Source organism: Salvia hispanica, chromosome 1 (assembly GCF_029641045.1).
Source record: "Salvia hispanica isolate PSC_SH4W2 chromosome 1, Shi_PSC_v1, whole genome shotgun sequence".
NCBI lineage: Eukaryota > Viridiplantae > Streptophyta > Magnoliopsida > Lamiales > Lamiaceae > Salvia > Salvia hispanica.
Genome location: NC_142692.1, coordinates 5,305,942 through 5,323,322, shown reverse-complemented (window position 1 = coordinate 5,323,322; position 17,381 = coordinate 5,305,942). Strand labels below are relative to the sequence as shown.

Below are 17,381 nucleotides of genomic sequence, written 5' to 3'. Positions count from 1 at the left end.
GGAGGACGAGAGTAGTAGTAATAATCTTCCAAATTAAAATATTTTCTAGATATTCCATTCAAAATCACACATCTAAACAAGAGGAAACGCCATTATATCAATTTTAATCTCTCTCTGTTTAAATTAATAGAGTAATTTTATACTCCCTCTACGCATTAGTATTATTTTTTTCCTTATAAAGTAATGATAATTGAAAAAAAAAATACTCCTTCAGTCCGCGAATAAGAGTATTATATTTTCGATTTAGTCCGTCCCGAATAGGAGTCTCGATTTATTTTTACCATAAATAATAAGATTCCACCTTTACTTAACTTATTTCTCTCACATTTTATTTAAAATTAATATATACAAATAAAATTGGACAATTCCATTAACTTTTTTTCACCTATTTTTTTTTATATTTTTTAAAACTACGTTGGTTAGCATAATGAAAAGGCAGTATACCCGAAAACTTAAATGACCATTGTTTCATTGGTAACAGTAGCTACAGTTTTGCAGGCGCCGTTCTCTTTTCTTGCACCCTATCGTCACATCTCTCTCTCTCTCTCTCAGACAGACTATACAGTATACACTATGCACAGATCTTTTTCCTGATATTCTGATCAAGGGCCCTCTCCTCCCTATATTAATAACAATTCATTTCTCAAACAAACCCATCAAATTACTACCATTCGATATGGTGGGGTCTCCCTCCACTCCCTCCCCTCTCTTTCTTCTTGTGTTTACACTGTTACTAATAATTAATCTGTCTTCAACTCTGTGTAGTTGGACGCTGCGCCCCAATGGCTCCTCGCTCTCTTGTCCGAGAAGTTCTTCAATTGCTGCGTAATTCACCACCATGCCAAGAAGAACGAGAAGAACATCTTCTGCTTGGATTGCTGCCACGGAATTTGCCCTCATTGTCTACCGCTTCATCCCTCCCACCGCCTCTTGCAGGTTTTTTTTTAGAAAAATTCTCTCTTCCATTTCACAAGTCATAATCCAATTACTATTGGTTTTGATTTCTGTCAGATAAGAAGATATGTGTACCATGAAGTTATAAGGATCGCCGACGCCGATAAGCTCATCGATTGCGCTCACATTCAAGTCAGTTCTCCAGATTCAATTCACAATTACTAAATTCTAGGTTTACGCATTTCCAAATTGAGATCGAATTCCTTTTGTTTCTTCAATAGACATACACCAACAATGGCGCCAAAGTAGTTTTCCTGAAACAGAGGCCGCTGAATCGGCCGCCGCGAGCCTCCGGCAGCATCTGCGTCGGCTGCGACAGAAACCTGCCGGAATCAGCTCTGTTCTGCTCCATCTCTTGCAAGGTGCATCATCACATTCAAAAACTAATTCCTTTTTAGTACTCCCGATTAGGAGTCACACTTTGATCTGACACGAGTTTTAAGAAATGTAAAGAAAAGTTGATTGAAAAAGTTAGTGGAAAGTAGGATCCATTTTTTTATATTGGTTTTATAATAAAATGTGAGTGAATTGAGTTAATAGAACGTGAGATTTACTTACTATTTATGGTAAAAATGAAGTGTGACTCTTAATTAGAGACGGACCGAAATGGAAAAGTGTGACTGTTAATCGGAGACACGGAGGGAGTAATTGATTAGCTTAATTACGAATTCAATTGCTAAAATTCACACAAATTTCTCATCAGCTGGATCATATGGTCGAAACCGGTGGCAAACTGTCCATACATTTACCCAACTCTGAGTTTCTGGTTTTGCCTTTGGACGATGGTCAAATGACGCCGGAGTCGGTTCTGTCGATGCGGACCGAGTCTGGTTCCAGCAGCGGCGGATTGGCGGAGTGTATGTATCTGGACTCTACGGCTACGACGGAGGCTGTAAGAGGGAAACGGAGCGTCCGAACCAGGTTCGGGCCGGGTTGTAGGCCGGATTCTGAGTACATAATGAACCGGAGGAAGGGTACGCCGCACCGCTCTCCGCTGCATTGATATGATGAGTGTGGTTCATTGCTAACAACTCTCTTGATTATACGAAAATCTCAGATTAATTTATGTGAAACTCTTTCAACTTCTAGTGTTGATAATGGCATTATAGGGTCTTTTATTTGCTTCAAACCGGACTTTTTTTAGCCTGGTTATAGTAATGCCATTCATTTTGATTTAACATGTATCACTACAGAGTAGAAACGATTAATCTCGTGGATCTGTGCTCGTTAAAAATGGAAGCTACTTGATTTTTCTTACATATGTCAGTCGATATGTTCCAACTAAGTTGATTTATATTCTCTTTTGAAATGTCCTAATTAAATTGAGATATTTCTTTATTTTTAATAGAGTGAACTATAAGAATGGTCCCTGGACTATGGGTTTATCTCGCCCATAGTCCTTGGACTTTAAAAATATCGCCAGTAATCCCTGGACTAAGGGTTTATCTCAAAATTAGTCCTTTTGGCTTTTTTTGGTACGAAAATACCCTTTGATATTATTTTGGAGGGTTTGGGCAATTTGGTCTTTTTACACTTTTAACATTTTAAATCTGATATTATTTTAGTTACGTACTAACTTTGATATTATTTCAAATTTATCATCCTTTTTCCCTTTTGTCATTTTTTACTTTGTTTCTTTATTTCAATATTAGATTTAATTTTACAAAATTTTAAATTTTAATTTTTAAATATTAATAAATTTTTTTAATTATAAAAATTATTAAATAGCAAAAATTAATAGTTATAATCAATATTTGATAGTGTATAGTACTATGTAATCAATAAGGTATGACAACTCCTTAGTTTTAATCAATATTTAATAGTAGCTTTAATCATAAATAGATTATATAACACAATTTATTCTGAAATAAATATGCATCTAATGTAAGACTAATATAATTTTCGTTTATTAATTTGAAAAAAATCAAAATTTACTAGAAAATTTCAACAAGAATACTCCTATATAAAATTTTATGTAGGATCAAATTTTTAGTCAACTTTATAATATTTAATCACAACCAATTATAACAACCGAACGGAGGCTAAATAGAATAACTCTTATTTTTCCATCATGATTAATATTATTTTTCTGTACTTCTTCAATTCAATTGAATATTAAATAATAAAAATTAATAGTTTTAATCAATATTTATAGTGTCCATGAATTAATAGTTTTCATTAAAAAAATTTATTGATATTTAAAAATCTAAATATTAAATTTAATTTTATAAAATTAAATCTAATATTGAAATAAAAAAACAAATCCAGTGAAGGATAACAAAATGGAAGAAGAATGATAATTTTGAAATAATATCAAAGTTAGAACATAACTAAAATAATATCAGATTTAAAATGTTAAAAGTGTAAAAAGACCAAATTGCCCAAATCCCCCAAAATAATATCAAAGGGTATTTTCGTACCAAAAAAAGCCAAAAGGACCAATTTCGAGATAAACCCTTAGTCCAGGGACTATGGGCGAGATAAACTCATAGTCCAGAGACCATTCTTGTAGTTCACTCTTTTTAATAAAAAGTAAAATATTTAATACTTTCTCCGTCCACGAATAGGAGTTCTGCTTTTTCATTTTAGTCCGTCTGTGAATAGGAGTTTCAATTCACCTTTATCATAAATGTTTATAAGGTCTTATCTTCCACTAACTCAGTTCACTCACATTTCATTTAAATTAAATATATAAATGGGATCTCTATTCCATTAATTTTTTTCTACTGACTTTCTTAACATTTCTTAAAATCAGTGCTGCCAAGTGCCAAGAAATGGACTCCTAATGGCGGATAAAGGGAGTAACTCCTAGTTAACTTTTATCACCTATACTATTTTCCTTCCTTTTTTATTTTTATTCTTCTCTTCTACTCCCTTTATCCATAAAAAATAGAACAATTTATATATCATATGTGTTTTAATGTAGAATTAATAAAGTAAAAGAGAAGGGAAAAAAGTAAGAGGGAATGAGAAAAAGTAAGTGAGAAGTAGTATTAGTGGAATGATGTGTATGATTATTATTTGTTGAAAATGTATCATAAATGAACCTAATCTTTTTTTATGGACAGCTGAAAATGATAATTGTGCTTTATTTTTTTCTTAACGGAATGAGTATTTTTAATACATTCTTTTGAATCGAAGGAGTATTATAGATTTAAATGGTGAAAATGACGTATATATATACATGGATTATTTAAGGCATGTTATTGATTGATGGATAGCCTACTTGCAATGAATTTAGTGGTTGCTTTTGTTCTTTCTGATAGTTGGATATTTATCATTCAATTGTATTCTCTGTTTATGGCATTATACTTGTCATAATAGGAATTTTATTTGTTTAAACATGAGTTTTAAGAAAATTATGCTGAATAAGTTTGTCGAATGCAACGTAGACTCGCAAAGGAGTGTATTAGTTTTATAATAAAATATAAATAAAATAAGTTAATGGAATCTAAAACCTACTTATTATTTACTGTAAAAAATAAACTATAATTATGTAAAGTAGGATTCAAACTTTTTCCACTGCCTTTTAATGTAGAACTAGTACTATAGTAGTACTTACTATATGTTAATGTATGGTTGGTTTGGTCGGTCATGTTGACCGGATCACAAGTACATAATGAATCGGAGGAAGGGTGTGCCTAAGCATTGATATATGTGGTGCAAAGGGTATACTATTAGTTTTTTTAACAACCATCGGTTATATAAAACGAAATGTATTTTTAGCCTTTAGGAAAAAGAATTCCCAACTAAATCAGATTCATGCACGTTGTTCAAATTCGACTCATCATTGAGATAGGCATTTTTCGATCTTAGGGTCTGAAAGATGGCATTTTTAACCTCGAATTAGTAGTGCATAACTAATTCCAAATACTTTTAATTGTGCATTACTACATGATATCGGGGTATGATTCACAAATATAAACCTCTTTGTTGTCAATAAAGTATAATAGATTAATTAAAGAATCAAATACTAGCAAATACTATGATTATTTTTTAATTTTAATAGCTAGATTTTATTTGTATCATGTAATAATGGCTCTTAACGTCTTCTACGTAATCACCTTTTGTCCCTACAAGATTGTCTGTTTTTTTCTCGCACGTGTTAGTAACATGCGTTGCGTTGTACTCCCTCCGTCCCAGGGTATTAGACTCGTATACCATTTTGGGGTGTCCCAATATAATTGACCACTTTCTATTTATGGTAAAAATTAAAGAATTTAAGTAACACCCTTATTACAATTAAGATTAAAATAATGTTAATTGAATGGAAATTGGTACCCAACCCACCAACATCATTTCATTTTTTGTCTTCTCTCTCTTCCAGACTCAATCCCTCATTCTCTCTCCACGCCTCTTCCAAAAAAAAAAAACCCTAGATCTAACATTTCCTGTCAAACTCACGCATCCATGGCTTCCAACGACGAAATATGTGAGCCTAATCCAAGCGATGATGGGTGGGTTAACCCCCGACGGCCCCTTACTCGCTCGCTGTCGTGGTCTGCTGGCAGTGGCAGTGGCGGAGGAAAATCACTCGTCGTGGTGCAAGGAAAGAGGAAAGCTCCGGTTGCCGACGCTACCACCCCTGCCGTAAAGAAGTTCAAGAGCGGTCAGCTGAAATTAAAAGATCTGAAAGTTGTGTTCCATTTATTTTAAATTTAAAAATAAAAATACATCACATTACCTAATCTACTTTATTACCAACTTCATTTACACCACTAAACATCACCTCCTAAAATCTTGTGCCCAAAAGAAGCGAGTCTAATACTCTGGGACGGAGGGAGTAGTAATTTATAAGTTGAAACCAAATCTAAACAAAAACAATCTTGCAATGTGCCTATATTATTGTTATGAGTAGCTAATACTCCCTCCGCTCCATAGTAATGGAGACGTTTCTTTTCGGCACGGAGATTAAAAATAATTGTGTTGGGTGAGTTAAGTAAATGGAGAATAAAGTCGAAAATGAAAAAAGGTAGAAAAATAAAGAGAAAAAAAAGTAAGAGAGAGAGTAAAATAGACGTGGGAAAATGTGTTGACTTTTACTAAAAAAAGGAAATGACTCTATTATTATAGAACGTACCAAAATAGCAAAATGACTCTATTACTATAGAACGGATGAAATACTATATAATAGGTGTAGTATTATATTGTTACTCTTCACAGCATTAAATATCATGAGTATGTTATACAAGAGGAAGATTATTATTAGTGTTCCATTGCTCTAAAAAGGATGAAAAAGAATTACTATTAATTTCTCTATGATGCATGGAAGCAACTGAATTGAGACAAAGCAAAGTATATATGTGTACAAAAATTACTTTTTATGGAGTATACTATACTACATGTATATACGTCAAATAAATTACTAATATGCAAACAAATATCTATCTTAAATATCTGTGTTATGCATCTAGGTATTTACATTAATTGTCGTTGGTCCCAAGTCTATATAGGATGTTCGTTTGTTTGTTAATTAGTAGAAGGTGGCTCTAGGTATCTTGGGCATGTAATAAATTTATATAGTGTTACATTATTGCTAGTTGATAGAGTTGATAATTAATGAATTAGATACGCAGTATATCGGAATGACAACATTGAACATGTTTCTTTAAGCTTATAGCAGTATAAATTAAACAATCTATAGGCTTAATTACTAATAAGATTTAACCGATTTAACCGTGTCTAAAGCTTATTAGAATCAGTCAAAGTGTTTGTATAATTAAGCTTATAAGGTAAAACAGAAAATATTAATTAGATTGAGAAAAGTGAGTATAAACGAACTTAGAAGGTTATATGTTGAAAAACAACAAATTATTACTACTACTTTTTATGTTTAGTTATTTCTTATATAACCATAAAGAAAATAAAATAAATTTATATAAATTGTTTTTAGGAGATTATAAGCTATTAAAATCTATTTTTATAACTGATAAAACTATAGCTTATAAGCTTCACGCGAAAATCATCTTAATCACGGTGAGTAGCGACTAGTTAAATTGAGATGTACGTGACTTGACTTCGATTATTGCAAAATTATTTGTAGTTATAGATCAAAAATAATATGGTAGCCCAATCATTATCAAAATTAATGCTATACAAAATGTCAAAACGTGTAATAAAAAGGTTAAGTTCACATCCCTAAACCCTAAACGAATTCAAGAAACACCCAACATTGTACCAAATCCTACGACGATTCTGTATAATATACAATTAATACTCGTGAGAAAAGAAACATTGGTTTGAATTAACATTGAAACAATTTGATTAGTTCTACAGACTACAGTAATTAATGTAGCACCTCCAAATAAAATGAATATAGGGAGTATGTATGTAATTAAATTACTCGTACAACTTATTTGAGTAGTTGGTTAATGGGCAATGAATATGGACATGCATATGCCTACATTGAATTAAATGATTAGTTGGTTAGAATCGGACAAAAAATCAATACCCCCTTCGTTCCAAGAAAAATATAAACATTTTGTTTGGTATTGAATTTTAATGCATAATTGAAAAAATAATAGAACGATAAAAAGATAAATTTTTTAATATATTGTTAGTAGATAATGAGTCTGAGCTTATTAGAAAGAAAAAAGTTTCTACAAACCCAAGTGGGTCTTTGAATGTCGAAAAATTAAATTAATTTGAAATTGGTGTTATTTCCGACCTAATTTTGAAAATGGCTGACCAAACCATAGTAGTACTATACAATTTTCGAAACCATACCAACATTCGTGGATATATACATTTCAATATCTTTATCTTGTACTTGCTACCGTATCTCCAAGGAAAAAGTAAAGTCCTATAATTATATTTATTTTCTTTTGAAAATTTATACTGCAAGAAAAAGATATTATATCTATAATTTGGAATGCTACTTGAACTACTTTTTTATTTTACAAATAGGTTGTCACGTTTTAAAATTAATACGCATAAATAATCAGACCATGCAACCCAAACAATTTATCTGTAGTATTGGAGTTTATTATCTTAGGCTTCATCAAGCTTGTCTTTAGTCACAGGCTTTAAAAATAAATAAATTATGCTGCCAAATGATCAATGATGCAGGTTAAATAAACTATTCTAGAATTATGATAGCTATCAAACTATGCCTTAGAAATAGTCATTGATAATAATCTATCAACAGCCAACGAGAATATTGATATCAAATTTAAAATGGGCCAGTATTATTTAGATATAAAATATAGTTATGGAGTAATACTTACTACTTTCATAGTGAAATTTGTAGTAGATAATCTTTAATTAAAAAAATGGATTTCAAAGAAATTCATCACCTTCAATAATGATTGAAAACAAATTAAATACAGGAAAAAGCATAAAGCAGCAATAAAAACAAAAAATAAAATAAAAAGGCAATTCCCTTCTTTGAATCTTGATCTTGCAGAGGATCATATTTGACACAGAAGGGAATTTCTCGTTTTCTCAATTTTAGGGGAATTCTCAATTTGTTCCCCTTCACGATTTCGGAATTCTTAGAAATTGCGGTCGATTTCGCGTTAAAATTTCTGGATTCAGAAAAAAAATTTCGGAAAAGATGACAATGGGAGAGCTTCTCCGTATTCAGCCTTCAGAGCTAAAATTCCCATGTAAGCGAATTTCGATAATTCATCCATTTTGTTCGATTTGCGACGATGAATGGATGAATATAAAAAGAGGAATCGTGTGCTCACTTTATTGTTCTTTTGTTAGCTCTTTTAAGATGCTTTTTTTGGGGGTTCTTTACAGCGTAATTAATACTTTTAGGTTTTTGAGATTCTTTTGTGACTGTTCAAACCTTTTTCCGTTTCACATGAATCTAAGAATTTTGTTTTTTTATAGCAAATGCTTGAACGTGATTAGTTAATTTTGGTATGTGATTAATGCTTTGTGGATTCAGTTGAAGTGAGGAAACAGAGTTCATGTGCTCTGCAGTTGGCTAATAGGACAGATCAGTATGTGGCGTTTAAGGTAATAATTCCTCAGAGATCATAGCTGAGTTAGTGTATATGCTTGTTTGAGGAGTTATGTGTGCAGTTTCCTGATTTTTATGCCATTTTAATGGTATAGGTTAAGACAACCAATCCAAAAAGGTATTCTGTTCGGCCGAATGTTGGTGTTGTTTTGCCCTATTCTGTGTGCAATATCACAGGTGAAAAGCACTATGATCAATCTAATTCTAAGCATTCTCTTATTTTATTGTCTTTAATTGTTTTCTTCTTTTGTGGTTTTATGTTTTTAGTTACTATGCAAGCACATAAGGAGGCTCCCCCTGATATGCAATGTAGGGATAAGTTTCTAGTTCAGAGCGTTATTGTTCCGAATGGCACAACAACTAAGGATATAAACCAGGAAATGGTTGGTCAAGTTTGCTTTATACTGTCTGATATTGCGTAAACAAATTTTGAGCTAATGTGAGCATTACTTTCGTCATTTTTTTCCGTAGTTCAACAGGGAGGGTGAAAAGTTTGTCGATGAGTTCAGATTAAGGGTCATTTTCATTCCTGCAAACCCTCCCTCCCCAGTACCCGAAGAGGATGAAGAAGTGAGTTCACCTGGAACATCTTCAACTGAGGATGAAATAAAAAATCCCTCGTTGTCTGAACCTGTAAGTGTAGTGAACTGTTAATATTTTTCATCTTCTTTTCTTAGCCAGATCGTTTAAGCAATCAATGGGAAATGCATCATTTTGGTGATTGGTCGTTCCCTTTCGGGCATATTAGAAAGAACCTTCTAATTTTACATTCAATAATATGAATTCTGAAGTTTATTAAAACTAAACAAGTCGGTTTTCTTTTAGAACTGCAATTGCATGACCATGTCTCCCGATCTTTATGTTACTCTCCTAGAGCAAGGAAGGATATAGTGCAAAATATGTATACAATTGGTTTAGATTCACCAGTCACCACTCAATCGTGTTGCACTATGTAACTAGCTGAAAATCTCTAGTGAGAGATGAAGTCATTAGCAATCATGCATTTCCATGTCTTTCGTGAAGCTTGATCAGACTATCTTGTAGTTAGCCTTGAAAGTTGAAGCTTCTTAGTTCTTACTGCCTCATTCTTTATGTTTTTCTAAAATAACTAATATGCAGATACATACTAATTGAACAGGTATCTATATAATTATCTTATGCTGAAGTGCTATATACTTAAAAGCTATGACCAAGGATATTACTATGATTTTTATTTAGAACTTAGGCCTGTGTAAGGACGCTGATTTAAACTTTCTTTGTTTATCTGGGCCTTTTTATTCGACCATCTTCTTTCAGTTGTTCTGTTTGTTGTTATGATTTGTTTAGCTGATTTCTTCATATAAAATAGAGTAAAAGTATAGTTACTTATTCAAACGTGTCTAAGATTTTCTTGTAATATTACTAAGACTTCTGTTTGAAATGTAATTTTGATCTTCAGGAACGGTCTACTGTCTTAAAGTTGAAAGACGAGAAAGCTTCTGTTAATATACAAAATGATAAGCTCCTCGGCGAATTGGTATGCTTTGGTTTCCATGCACTGCATTATTTGTATTCTTGTCTAATGACTCGCATCTCATCTTACGAGCACCTTCATAACCACACAAACCTCATCTGAGGCAATTTCAGTTTGACATACATTCAGGAAATGTAGTTATTATGGACAAACATCAAGCTTATATATGTCTATCTTAATGAAGTGCAAAACAGTTATTGCCACTCAAAGGACAGGGTGATTTTGTCCAAGGATGGTTGGTTGCTGTAATTAGAAAGACCAGTAGGTCTTTGCATTTAGGCCTGACCTCAGCTATAGTTTCTGCAAACTCTTAGTCTTAGGAGAAATTTAAAAGCAAGGACCGTAATACAAGACATATAGTAACTCTCACCAATGCCAGTGTCATCGATAAGCTGCAAGGATATTTCACAAAGGGGTCTTTAAAATATTTGCAAATTGCAATATCACATGAAGTAAATTTAAAGATAAGAAAATTTGTTAAGAGTCAATTTCTTTTCGCTTACATGCCCTTGTCTGTTTCTGGGAGTCTCGAGGAAGACTGCTATATTGAAAAACATATTCATAAGACAATTTTAAAGACATATGTCTAACATATTAATCTAGTCTCCGGGCTCCTCTAGCTGGAAAAATCTGTTAGGTTTTGACTTAAACATGAAAATAAAATTTGTTTTTTTTTTCTAACCAGTGATGCTTTGCTAATTTGTTTCTGTTTGTTTCGAGACTCTGGATCTGCTTGCACTGACATAAACCTAAGACATTCTAAACTGGATCTCAATTCAAGAATATAGATGATTTCTTTATCCTCCTGTCATTGTCTGCTCTATTGACGCACAATTACTGTATCTCTAATCTGCTTCAACCTTCTTCGTGCGCTACACACTGTGAGCTTTTCATATATGCGCCTGCTTTTCTATGTTAACATGCTTCATTGCATTGCTGGCCAGGAATCCATGAGGAAACAAACTGGACAAGGGAGATTTGGATCCGTTTTCATACTTTTAGTTGGGCTAATTCTCGGAATATTGGTGGGATACTTTCTCAGGATACAAGTGCCTACACTGCAGTAAGGTTTGGTCTTTGTTCAGATGTCATACATTTGCTCACCGGAATCTCTTTCAGTCTTGTCCTTAGTAGAGACTTTAGGTTTATTATTTAATTTTTCGCAGGAAGATATTGGCTTTCTGTTATGTAGTATACCAAATTTTGGTATCTGATTCTTTTAGAAAACATCGACATACAAAATGTCTTGGTTCATTCAGCCTGACCTTAATGAAATAGGTGAAGGTGACGTGCTTTTTTAAAGCCTGGAATTGTTGTGGCCTCTCAAAATCGTTGTGAATGTTGATAAAATTCATTTTGTAAAATTGCTACAGTTTTGTTAGATATAAACCTAGTTTTCTTTATATGAGCAAAAAACATAATACTATTACTCTAAAATTTAGTTGAAGAAAAACACTACGAGCATTTGATAAGTGTAAAATTACTTAATTAAGTAAAAAAATAGTTAACTAGAAAGAGAATTTTTGTTGAGAGGAATAAACTAATGATATAAAAAAAATTGTGGACAGATGGATTTTGATGCCGAAGTTAGTAGAAAATCGAAGTGATACAAATTCTTTATATCACAACAATGCAAATATGACATACACAATTGGTGATCCATGTGGGTCGAGGGTTGACCGACTCCACCATCGCTCATAAGGACCGGAAAATTCTATTAAATTTTTCTTAGAGTTGCCGCCTACCTTATGGTGCGGAAGCTCAGCTCCACACCCTTTGGGTTTCACTTCCATTCACCATCTCTACCTTCTGACACTCACAATGACCTTCTTCACTGTGTCCAGCCCAACAAATTTCAGTCGTTGCACACATAAGATCCATATCACCATTTTATCACCGCGAAACCCTACCCAATTAAACCCATGTTTTCTGCCCGAATTTTCACCAAAACTTGGTTTGCAACTTAGGATCAAACTTTGGATGACATGATGATGAATTATTTTCACTGATGAACAAGAAAATAGGGCTTCTTGGCCATTAAACTTTATGACATACGTAATGAACAACCGTGACGAAATACAATATTGAATCGTGACAAAATCTCCATTGGATTGGATCCCACACGATAAAACTAACAAGAAATTCAAAATCTTCACATGCAACATTTGCAATATAGGCCAAACCACCAACAGCTGCACATAAAGATGGGGTAGCCACTAGCATAAACATAGAGATCTTGCTTTGATTCATCAAGACCAACCATTAGATGAAACAAAATGAAATCCATGGCCAAGAATCAGCCACAAAAGTAAATAGCAAGTATTTGCTACAGTTATATATATAACCCACCATCTGCATTATCCTAATAATACTCAGAAGCTCTTGAGCTAAGGGAAAATGGCAGGAGGTCTGAAACTGAAACCAGTTGCTGCTGCTATCATCATACTCAACATACTATTTTCCAACTGTGTTTCATTCGGTTGCGCGACATGCCCTCCGACCCCAAAACCAGCTCCGTTGCCGCCCTCCCCCACGCCAGCTAAGTGCCCGAGAGACACCCTTAAGTTTGGTGTCTGTGGGGATTGGCTGGGGCTTCTCCATGAGGTTATCGGGACGGAGCCTAGCAGAGAGTGCTGTGCAGTTTTGGAGGGCATTGCTGATCTCGAAGCTGCATTGTGTCTGTGCACTGCAATCAAGGGGAATGTCTTAGGCCTTCTGAAATTTAAAGTGTCAGTTGCCACAAGTCTGGTGCTCAACTCCTGTGGGAAGAAGGTGCCAGAAGGCTTTTCCTGCTGACATGGATTGTACTCTCCTCCACCTGTTTCTTGATTGTACCTGCTTGTGATTTTCACTTTGATTTTGCTGTTTCTGTGTCAATGGCATGTCAGCTCCATTGCTTTTCATCTTTAAGTAATGTCAATGAAGGAGCCTCTCTCTCTCTCTCTCTCACACTCACAACACACACACAATGACAAAGAAGTTTGTGAAACTTCAGCTTGATATAATGAATATAGGTAACTCAGACTCAGTAACTGCAACTGAGAAGCATAACTGTTACAACTGTAAGATGAAAGAATTAAAACATAAAAAAAAATCGTAAGTAGAGAAGGCAGCTATAACTAAAGAATATAATGCCTCTCCTAATCCAACCAAGCAACATTGAGTCAACAATGGCCGCTTGCCCAAGAACACGGCCAGGCCTCCTAAACTTTTGTTTGAAGATACATGTTTGGTCAAGGCCTCAACAGGATGATAACACGGTCATGACCAATTCGAGTTTCGGTTATCCGCCCGAGATGCCTAAGCACCTAGCAAGGTCAAAAAGGCAATGGAGAATTAGATCTCCTTCAACCATTTATTCATAACATGATAGGGGTACAAAATTTGGTACGGATGAAAATGTGACAACGTAAGTGCTCATATCTTCATCTGACATTATAATTAGATGAAAATTGCTTCAACAGATTTAGGCCCCAAAGTCACTAGGCATCCCATACAGATAAAGGAACACCTACCGTCAACAGTGCTCTTCCTGTGTTATCAAGTTTTAGGGAAGGCCCTTTTATATCTGACTCTAGGAAAAAATATTTTCCTTTTACTGAATCTGCTGTTGAAATCTCTCTTAGTTTCTGCAAAAGTTGTAAAATACACATTAAATTATCCGTAAGCTATGTTTAACATGAACAAAAAACAGAACAATCACAAGATATCTGCCGGATTATTATTTCATTAGCTACGTTTAGAAGTTTGAGCAGCAATAACATATTACAAATCGCAGAATCAGCAGTTTGAATATCTTCCCCTAAAAGCATGCTATACAAGTAGATAAATAACTAAGAAAAATTGTTATTATAAAATGCATATACACCTACATGAGACCAAAAAAACTTACCAGAGCCTTGTCCAAGTTGTTATCTGCCAGCTGCACGGTTTGAAAAAGTTAAAAAGAATACGGATTAGTTTAATTAAGGGGGTGTGAGATTTAGGCTACATGACAGGCAACACATACCTTTTTCCTCGGTGCTGTGATAAGGTGTGCATTTGCTTCAGCATAGTTTGCCATGTCACCAATTGCAGCATTCATTTTATCCAAAGTGAGCCTTTGCTTCATGTACCTACAAGTTGTTAAATCTTAGACCTACTAGCATGAAATGGGCAAATAAAAGGTTGAATCTGAGAATAGCTTTCAAGTGATTTTAAGTTCATTTATTACAGATCATAGCTGAAATACTGACTGCTTAAACAGAGTTCACTTACGGTGGCACTGAATTCAGTTCTTCGGCAGTAATATACCACATTGGAGCGGAAGCTCGACCTTTCTTCTCCTGGAGTAGAAAGTGAATATATAAAATGCAAAATTTTCATGTATACTAACTCAGCACTGCATATATTAGCACTAGATTTCACTTCATGCCAGTGAACAAAAATTGTCATGGAAGAATACATAGGGTCTGTGTAAACTTTCAACCATCACCCAGCTAAGACATTTGAAATAGGGACTTCTCCATATTCAGGGGAGTCTTAATTTAATGGAGGTATGATACCCTGGATAGACAAAGAATAGACATCAACAATCAGCCAATTTCCTTCACATTCTGGAAATGAATTGATTGTTTCTCAATCATTTCCCTGAATTCATATCCAACCTAACGAACCCATAGCTCAATGAATAACAATAAACTAAGAATTCAAGAACATGACCAAGCCTGTTAAAACACTATAACAATATATGCTCTATAACAAGGTGATTTAGCAAGCCTCGGTTCAACATAATATAGAGGCCCTAATTCAAAATCTCATTTGTTTTACATTAAAACAAACCTCAATTCGAAAATCCACATGCTGGAGGTTACAAAATGCAATTCTAAACATCCACAAATCAGCACAATCAAGTATTTAGTGAAGAAGTAGACTTGTGAAGCGCACAGACGTACAAAAAGATGCAAAACAATAAACGAGATGCCTTACTTTAGGTGCAGTACGCTCCTCAAGCTTCAAAGACTCAAATTTAAGATCTTGCACATGCTCTTCCTTTTGTGCCCTAAAACCAGTAGATACAAACATACTAAAATAGATTAAAGGTGATAACCTTATGAACCTAAAATTATAGTAGCATCTAAAGATAATAACATTACTACCATTTATTATCATCCTGATTGAAGTTAGTAATTCTTTGAGGGATGCATGATGGAACACAAGCAGATATGCTCTCCAATTTCTTTTGTTGCTGCAGTGCTGCCTCTATTAACTTCTGCAACCGCAATGAAAATGTTAATAAATTTAAAAATCATCAAAATTCAAATTTGTTGCTCATAACCAATTATCAACGATTAGAAATTCAAATTAAAGTAATGCATCACCCATGGTTTATTTCGTTCAAATCCAAAAGAGAAATTATAACCTTGGCTTTAGGGATAGCTCGAGTCTCTTCGCGTAAGCGATTCTTGATATTTAGAACCTGGAGCTCCATGCCGTTTAACGCCGCATCTATCGCCGATAAATCGGCGATGCTGCCAGCCGGGTACACTGGAAACAATTGAAGAGAAAAATGAGGAAAAATGGAATGGTGATTAAAATTTGAGTAGGAAAATTAGTATACTAAACTGTTGCGAGCAATAACTAGCTGCTGGAGCTCGGCTATTCGGGAATTGAAGGAGGAAATCAGCGCATCGAGAGACGCTCCTGCTTCTTTCACATCCATCCTAGAAATTGAGAGAGAGAGCTCAAAATTTGAAGCTGAGTTTGGTGGGAGTATTTTCAAATGAAACCGCTCAACTTAGTCTGATTTATGAATTTTAATTTTAATTGAGTAGTTATTTTGTTATTTATAGTGTTATTTGTTTTAATTTTGCAAAGTGATGGTAAATAAAAAATACTATGAAAACAAAATTAAGTTCTGGTATGAGTAGATTTTATGGGAAGAGGTATATGATTGTAGGAATTGTGATCTAGCATAGGAAATAAATAAGTTGGGTATGAAATAGTATGATATTGGCTTTGGATGGTGTTAGAATGTGTAAAGCTATTATACATTCTTCAATTTTAAAGTGGTAACTTAGATAAGTACTTTGACCTCTTACACAAAAAAGATAAAATTTATTTTTGTATATTTTTCAATTTATCTTCTGTTCTTAGAATTCACTGCTACTTTATAAAAAGGTATATTTACTTTTACATATTTTACTGTAGTACCATCCCAATTAGATTATATTAGTAGTATTTTATTCAGATATTTATTATAAATAAATGTTTACAAATTTATAATTGATATTATTAAATTTAAAAATTATACATAAAAAATCAAATCTCCCATTTTATATTTTCTATGATTTTAAATAAATAAAATGATAAGTACTTGATTTAAATTATGAAACTAATTACATCAATAACAATTTCCGTTGTATCAACATAAATCTAATTTAAACGCCGATGCAAAAAATAAAACTCATCTTCTTCTTTTTTTGTTTTTGAGAGGATAAGTTTTTTTAGCTACTTTAGATCTTCATATATATAATTGTTCATATTATATAACTAATTACCCAAAATTGGACATAAACACATTAGTGCATTACTAGCTAGGTCTTTTTGTCCGGGATAAATACATGAATAAAAGATAGATAACAAAAGAGAAAATCGTTTTTCTCGAAGACCATTGGAATGAAGATCATTACTATTTACTTCAACTAATTTTATTTACCTTACATTATAACGTGAATTAAATGCCTGCAAAGGGAGGCACCAAACAAGCATACATAAAATCACCAATTCTCAACATTTATTCTTTCTCATATTGTATGAAGTAAAACCAACATGTCAATATAAATCAATTAGAGTTTTTTTTCCTTGTTAATTAATTAGTAGCGATCTATAAAATGATAGCAACAATTCCCACATAGTATATATACATACTACGAAACTCAAACTCCATGTATCTCAAATATA

General features: G+C 33.4%; 4 protein-coding genes across 6 annotated transcripts; 3 read left to right on the top strand and 1 right to left on the bottom strand.

Moving 5' to 3' along the window:
• The first annotated feature begins 456 nt into the window (after nucleotides 1–456).
• Nucleotides 457–2,192, top strand: LOC125200446 (protein RGF1 INDUCIBLE TRANSCRIPTION FACTOR 1-like). Its single transcript, XM_048098088.1, has 5 exons — nucleotides 457–474; nucleotides 766–936; nucleotides 1,012–1,086; nucleotides 1,176–1,316; nucleotides 1,658–2,192. Exons 1-5 carry the CDS (start codon nucleotides 457–459, stop codon nucleotides 1,955–1,957), a joined length of 705 nt encoding a protein of 234 aa, XP_047954045.1. The 3' UTR covers nucleotides 1,958–2,192.
• A 6,122-nt stretch (nucleotides 2,193–8,314) lies between these two features.
• LOC125222660 (vesicle-associated protein 1-3-like) lies at nucleotides 8,315–11,741 on the top strand. 2 transcript variants are annotated; one of them, XM_089062676.1, is made up of 7 exons: nucleotides 8,320–8,561; nucleotides 8,852–8,922; nucleotides 9,022–9,103; nucleotides 9,194–9,309; nucleotides 9,398–9,559; nucleotides 10,365–10,442; nucleotides 11,384–11,741. In XM_089062676.1, exons 1-7 carry the CDS (start codon nucleotides 8,510–8,512, stop codon nucleotides 11,504–11,506), a joined length of 684 nt encoding a protein of 227 aa, XP_088918802.1. In that variant the 5' UTR covers nucleotides 8,320–8,509; the 3' UTR covers nucleotides 11,507–11,741. The 2 variants fall into 2 exon arrangements, with proteins under 2 accessions (XP_088918801.1, XP_088918802.1); XM_089062675.1 differs by having other exon boundaries at nucleotides 8,315–8,561; nucleotides 9,022–9,309.
• Nucleotides 11,742–12,795: 1,054 nt separating this feature from the next.
• LOC125222662 (putative lipid-binding protein At4g00165) lies at nucleotides 12,796–13,383 on the top strand. Its single transcript, XM_048125394.2, has one exon. The coding sequence runs from the start codon at nucleotides 12,837–12,839 to the stop codon at nucleotides 13,233–13,235; it is 399 nt and encodes a 132-aa protein (XP_047981351.2). The 5' UTR covers nucleotides 12,796–12,836; the 3' UTR covers nucleotides 13,236–13,383.
• A 61-nt stretch (nucleotides 13,384–13,444) lies between these two features.
• Nucleotides 13,445–16,179, bottom strand: LOC125222659 (spindle/kinetochore-associated-like protein). Of its 2 annotated transcripts, none has more exons than XM_048125390.2 (9): nucleotides 16,044–16,179; nucleotides 15,841–15,965; nucleotides 15,578–15,690; nucleotides 15,408–15,480; nucleotides 14,697–14,764; nucleotides 14,449–14,554; nucleotides 14,332–14,361; nucleotides 13,955–14,068; nucleotides 13,445–13,747 (listed from the first exon to the last, which is right to left on the bottom strand). In XM_048125390.2, the coding sequence occupies exons 1-9, from the start codon at nucleotides 16,138–16,140 to the stop codon at nucleotides 13,673–13,675; spliced, it is 801 nt and encodes a 266-aa protein (XP_047981347.2). In that variant the 5' UTR covers nucleotides 16,141–16,179; the 3' UTR covers nucleotides 13,445–13,672. The 2 variants fall into 2 exon arrangements, with proteins under 2 accessions (XP_047981347.2, XP_047981348.2); XM_048125391.2 differs by having other exon boundaries at nucleotides 15,841–15,920; nucleotides 16,044–16,177.
• Between the last annotated feature and the right edge of the window lie 1,202 nt (nucleotides 16,180–17,381).

Excerpts from the sequence above, each read along its gene's own strand:
- LOC125200446 (XM_048098088.1), top strand. Across the intron at positions 937-1,011 it reads CCTCCCACCGCCTCTTGCAG|ATAAGAAGATATGTGTACCA; the intron begins GTTTTTTTTTAG and ends GATTTCTGTCAG. Across the intron at positions 1,317-1,657 it reads TCTGCTCCATCTCTTGCAAG|CTGGATCATATGGTCGAAAC; the intron begins GTGCATCATCAC and ends ATTTCTCATCAG.
- LOC125222660 (XM_089062675.1), top strand. The coding sequence starts at position 8,510 with ATGACAATGGGAGAGCTTCTCCGTATTCAGCCTTCAGAGCTAAAATTC. Across the intron at positions 8,562-8,851 it reads TTCAGAGCTAAAATTCCCAT|TTGAAGTGAGGAAACAGAGT; the intron begins GTAAGCGAATTT and ends TTGTGGATTCAG. Across the intron at positions 10,443-11,383 it reads ATAAGCTCCTCGGCGAATTG|GAATCCATGAGGAAACAAAC; the intron begins GTATGCTTTGGT and ends ATTGCTGGCCAG.
- LOC125222662 (XM_048125394.2), top strand. The coding sequence starts at position 12,837 with ATGGCAGGAGGTCTGAAACTGAAACCAGTTGCTGCTGCTATCATCATA.
- LOC125222659 (XM_048125390.2), bottom strand. The coding sequence starts at position 16,140 with ATGGATGTGAAAGAAGCAGGAGCGTCTCTCGATGCGCTGATTTCCTCC. Across the intron at positions 14,555-14,696 it reads GAACTGAATTCAGTGCCACC|GTACATGAAGCAAAGGCTCA; the intron begins GTAAGTGAACTC and ends AACAACTTGTAG. Across the intron at positions 13,748-13,954 it reads CAGGAAGAGCACTGTTGACG|GTGCTTAGGCATCTCGGGCG; the intron begins GTAGGTGTTCCT and ends TGACCTTGCTAG.